At 45.2% G+C, this 5000-nt stretch overlaps 1 protein-coding gene across 1 annotated transcript in view; it reads right to left on the bottom strand.

The window, feature by feature from the left end:
* Window positions 1–4621, bottom strand: part of LOC124029070 (cGMP-specific 3',5'-cyclic phosphodiesterase-like) — a 6828-nt gene extending 2207 nt beyond the window's left edge. The window contains exons 1-4 of the mRNA XM_046340918.1: window positions 4598–4621; window positions 4143–4220; window positions 2039–2102; window positions 15–89 (exon numbers count right to left, since the gene is read on the bottom strand). Coding sequence (XP_046196874.1) covers window positions 15–89; window positions 2039–2102; window positions 4143–4220; window positions 4598–4602 — 222 coding nt within the window. The 5' untranslated portion in view covers window positions 4603–4621. The remainder of the gene's footprint in view (window positions 1–14; window positions 90–2038; window positions 2103–4142; window positions 4221–4597) is intronic.
* Window positions 4622–5000: the final 379 nt, after the last annotated feature.

The raw sequence follows: 5000 nt of genomic DNA, 5'->3' as shown, positions 1-5000 counted from the left end.
CAAGACGTGCTTACTGTTGGCTCAATGTTGAGTTCTTCTCTCTCCTTGTCCCCTTGCTCAAAGAACTCTGTCGCCACCAACTTGGCTATCTGTAAGAGAAGATGGAGAGAGGCAAGACAGAAAGAAAGGGAGCTTTTAAAAGGGCCTCCAAGTGGTATGTTGTTTCAATTGGGAGTAAAGGACACGGTTGATTAGTAACCTTGTAGTCTGGACAGCCACAAAGTCTGGTCTGTTAGACTCTAACCCTATGATTGTATCTGAATAAATACTTTAGACAATCTGTTGTCCAGGGTTTTTAAACATTTGTGTCTTTTTGCAGGTATCTAGGAATTAGAACGGCGGTGTTTCAATGAAGGTGATACGACCAGGGGGGTTTCAAGTTGGATAGACAGCCTCCTGTTGTGTGAAGACAAAGATACACATATCCACGGCCAATTGTATCAGACACCCTGCAATAGCACTCAGTATCCTACAAAGTGTTCCCTGTCGTTTGTAGCATGGGAATAATGCAGGAGAGAAACAGTGAAAGAGAGTTCTGCTAACTGAGCAGCAACCGTACTGCGTTCATGGACTCTTTCTCTTTACAAAGGATAGATGAAGATTGACTACAACCTCAGGTTCCCAATCAAGGAAGTGTGTGTGTGTGTGGTAGCCATCTGCAGAACACTGATTGGAGCTGTGTAATTAAGCCTAGAGAGCCGGAGGGGGGGGGGGGGGGGGGGTTCAGGGAGAGGAGGAGAGAAAGGGGGAGAAGGAGAGAGGAGGAGAAGACACATTTATGTACATTTAATCTTGGCTGATGTAGTATCCACTCTAATAATAAGATCTGCTGAGCTCAATGAAAACTTTGTATGTGTGTGAAAGATGATTTGTGTGTGTGTGCACAGATTTCCTGTGTGTGTGTGCACATATTCCCCATGTGTGTGTATGTGTACAGATTTCCTATGTGTGTGTGTGTGTGTGTGTGTGTGTGTGTGTGTGTGTGTGTGTGTGTGTGTGTGTGTGTGTGTGTGTGTGTGTGTGTGTGTGTGTGTGTGTGTGTGTGTGTGTGTGTGTGTGTGTGTGTGTGTGTGTGTGTGTGTGTGTGTGTGTGTGTGTGTGTGTGTGTGTGTGTATGTGCACAGATTTCCTATATGTGTGTATGTGCACAGATTTCCTACGTGTGTATGTGTGCACAGATTTCCTATGTGTGTGTGTGTGCACAGATTTCCTATGTGTGTGTGTGTGTATGTGCACAGATTTCCTATTTGTGTGTATGTGCGTGCACAGATTTCCCATGTGTGTGTGTATGTGCACAAATTTCCTATATGTGGGTATGTGCACAGATTTCCTATGTGTGTGTATGTGTGCTGGAGGTGCAGATGTATTCACCAGCTCTGTCAGTTCTGTATGTATTATGTGAGGACCTGAGCAGAGGATCGGTCTAGAACAAGTTTCTGGGTCTAGAACAGGTTTCTGGGTCTAGAACAGGTTTCTGGGTCTAGAGCTGAGTCTGGTTCTAGAACAGGTTTCTGGGTCTAGAGCTGAGTCTGGGTCTAGAGCTGACTCTGGGTCTAGAGCTGACTCTGGGTCTAGAGCTGAGTCTGGGTCTAGAGCTGAGTCTGGGTCTAGAGCTGAGTGTCTATCCTCCTCTAAGAAGAGTTCTAGAGCTCTCTGATCACAAACACACACACGGTTAGAGACTTGTCAGAACCTCTCCTTCCATTGCACCTAGGGAGCTTGATGAGGAACAGGAGGAAGAGACTTACACAAGGAAGTTGAAATGACACCAGGAGAAGAAGAGAGACAGAGACAGAAAGAGAACATCATCTAAGGGTTGAAAAGAAAATGGAGAGGTACTGAAAAAGGATGAGAACAATGAGAGCTGTGTGAGTGAAAAATGAAACATTTGAAAGAATATCAAAGGAGATAGCAGTAACAAGAACACAGTAACAAGAACACAGTAACAAGAACTCAGTAACAAGACAGTAACAAGAACAGAGTTGAGTTTATGAAGTGAGTCTTGAAGCTAGTGAATGTGATCCCACTTTTCACTTACTCTCTTCTGTACTGGCCAGGGCTTGGTAATGGCAGAGATGTCACATGCAGTCATCAGCATGGACCTACAGCAGGTGATACACAAGCAAGGCAAGAGAGTGGGTTATGTTGAACCATTACGCTCAGCATCACTCCATCAAGGGAAATATTGTTTCTAACAAAGTTATCTACATAGATTTCAGGATGTGTAGATATTCAGAATTCATGTAAACATGACAGGTTTGAAAACATATTATGGGGTAAGTTGAACTGTGGGACAGGGTAAGTTGAACTGAGGGACAGGGTAAGTTGAACTGTGGGACAGGGTAAGTTGAACTGAGGGACAGGGTAAGTTGAACTGTGGGACAGGGTAAGTTGAACTGAGGGACAGGGTAAGTTGAACTGTGGGACAGGGTAAGTTGAACTGAGGGACAGGGTAAGTTGAACTGTGGGACAGGGTAAGTTGAACTGAGGGACAGGGTAAGTTGAACTGAGGGGCAGGGTAAGTTGAACTGTGGGACAGGGTAAGTTGAACTGAGGGACAGGGTAAGTTGAACTGTGGGACAGGGTAAGTTGAACTGAGGGACAGGGTAAGTTGAACTGTGGGACAGGGTAAGTTGAACTGAGGGACAGGGTAAGTTGAACTGTGGGACAGGGTAAGTTGAACTGAGGGACAGGGTAAGTTGAACTGTGGGACAGGGTAAGTTGAACTGTGGGACAGGGTAAGTTGAACTGAGGGACAGGGTAAGTTGAACTGAGGGGCAGGGTAAGTTGAACTGTGGGACAGGGTAAGTTGAACTGAGGGACAGGGTAAGTTGAACTGTGGGACAGGGTAAGTTGAACTGAGGGACAGGGTAAGTTGAACTGTGGGACAGGGTAAGTTGAACTGAGGGACAGGGTAAGTTGAACTGTGGGACAGGGTAAGTTGAACTGAGGGACAGGGTAAGTTGAACTGTGGGACAGGGTAAGTTGAACTGTGGGACAGGGTAAGTTGAACTGTGGGACAGGGTAAGTTGAACTGAGGGACAGGGTAAGTTGAACTGTGGGACAGGGTAAGTTGAACTGAGGGACAGGGTAAGTTGAACTGAGGGACAGGGTAAGTTGAACTGTGGGACAGGGTAAGTTGAACTGAGGGACAGGGTAAGTTGAACTGCGGGACAGGGTAAGTTGAACTGCGGGACAGGGTAAGTTGAACTGCGGGACAGGGTAGGTTGAACTGACGGGCAGGGTAAGTTGAACTGACGGGCAGGGTAAGTTGAACTGCGGGACAGGGTAAGTTGAACTGAGGGACAGGGTAAGTTGAACTGAGGGACAGGGTAAGTTGAACTGAGGGACAGGGTAAGTTGAACTGAGGGACAGGGTAAGTTGAACTGCGGGACAGGGTAAGTTGAACTGAGGGACAGGGTAAGTTGAACTGAGGGACAGGGTAAGTTGAACTGAGGGACAGGGTAAGTTGAACTGAGGGACAGGGTAAGTTGAACTGAGGGACAGGGTAAGTTGAACTGAGGGACAGGGTAAGTTGAACTGAGGGACAGGGTAAGTTGAACTGAGGGACAGGGTAGGTTGAACTGAGGGACAGGGTAAGTTGAACTGACGGGCAGGGTAAGTTGAACTGTGGGACAGGGTAAGTTGAGCCTCCTACACATTTCTGTACTGAATGAAATATGACCACAACCTTTTTAAAAACCATGTCTATCTTTATTTCCCAAACACAATTCAACACGATCACAATCGCTTTGTTTTTGTCTTCTAATAATTTTAAGCATATTTTAACATAGGCTTAACACCTAATAAAGACTTTGTCCTGTTTTAAAGGGATACTTTGAGATGTTGCCAATGAGGCCCTTTTCCTACTTCCTCAAAGTCAGATGAACTCGTGGATCCATGTTTATATCTCTGAGTCCAGTATGAAGGACGTTAGAGGGAGATGTACGCGAGCCAATGCTAACTAACATTAGCACAATGACTGCACGTCTTCACGGGAATCTAGTCGCTTTGGATAAAAGCGTCTGCTAAATGGCATATATTATTATTATTATTATTATTTAGAATTGATCCCAACCTTGAAAGACGCACAACCAAGCTGTCCCCAGGTGAATATGTATATGCATATTGTGTCCACTAACCTCAGCAAGTCTTTATGATAGTCATTGTCCCAGACAAATTGGCTGTTCTTGGTCAGTTCAAAGAACTCTCCTCTCCTCCTGAAAAGATAGGCAGTAAATTTGATATCTATCTTTCTCTCCGTCTGCCTGCAGTCTAGTCAGACGCCCACACTTCAGACAAGGAGAGGGAGGGAAAGAGAGAGAGAGAAGAGCTGAGATTAGGAGATAAGGAGAGAGAGTTGTGAAAAATAGAAAAAGTGTTAGGGGGGAGGATAGAGAGAGAGATATAGTCAATTACTGCTTTAGTACATTATTACTAGATCTTCTAATGAATAGGGTCTGAATACAACTTCCACCTTGACATTTTTCACAGCCCATCAATCTTAATTGAAGTTCTAATAAAAACTCTGCATAAAAATGTGACTTGAACGGTTCCCCTCTGTGCGCATCCCTGCTGTGTGTGACACTGTACCTACTTCATGTACAGAGCCAGGTCCGTAGCCAGAAGGCTCTCGATCATCTTCAAGTGGCCTTGTACTCATCCAGAGACAGACTGCTTAGAATCTGATTCCCCTGGGTGGAGGAAGTGGTGGAGAGAGGGGGGAATAGAGAGAGGAAAGGAATGAAGGAATAAAGGAGAGAGAGAGAGAAAGGGAGGGAGGGGAATGGAGGTGAGAGAGGAATGGAAGGAGGGAAGAAGGAAGAAGGAAGGGGGATGGATGGATAGAGAGATAGATAGATAAGAATGGAGAGAGATGCAGGGATAGCGAGAGAGGGAGGCAGGGATGACAAATTATTGACCCAGTTAAAGTTTTGTCACCTGAAAATGTGAAAATGAAATGAAAAATAATAACAAGGAATAAATACACAATGAGTCTG

This window comes from Oncorhynchus gorbuscha, unplaced genomic scaffold (assembly GCF_021184085.1).
Source record: "Oncorhynchus gorbuscha isolate QuinsamMale2020 ecotype Even-year unplaced genomic scaffold, OgorEven_v1.0 Un_scaffold_5396, whole genome shotgun sequence".
Classification (NCBI taxonomy): Eukaryota; Metazoa; Chordata; class Actinopteri; order Salmoniformes; family Salmonidae; genus Oncorhynchus; species Oncorhynchus gorbuscha.
Note: the sequence above shows the minus strand (reverse complement) of the source record. Positions and strands in the feature narration are given on the sequence as shown.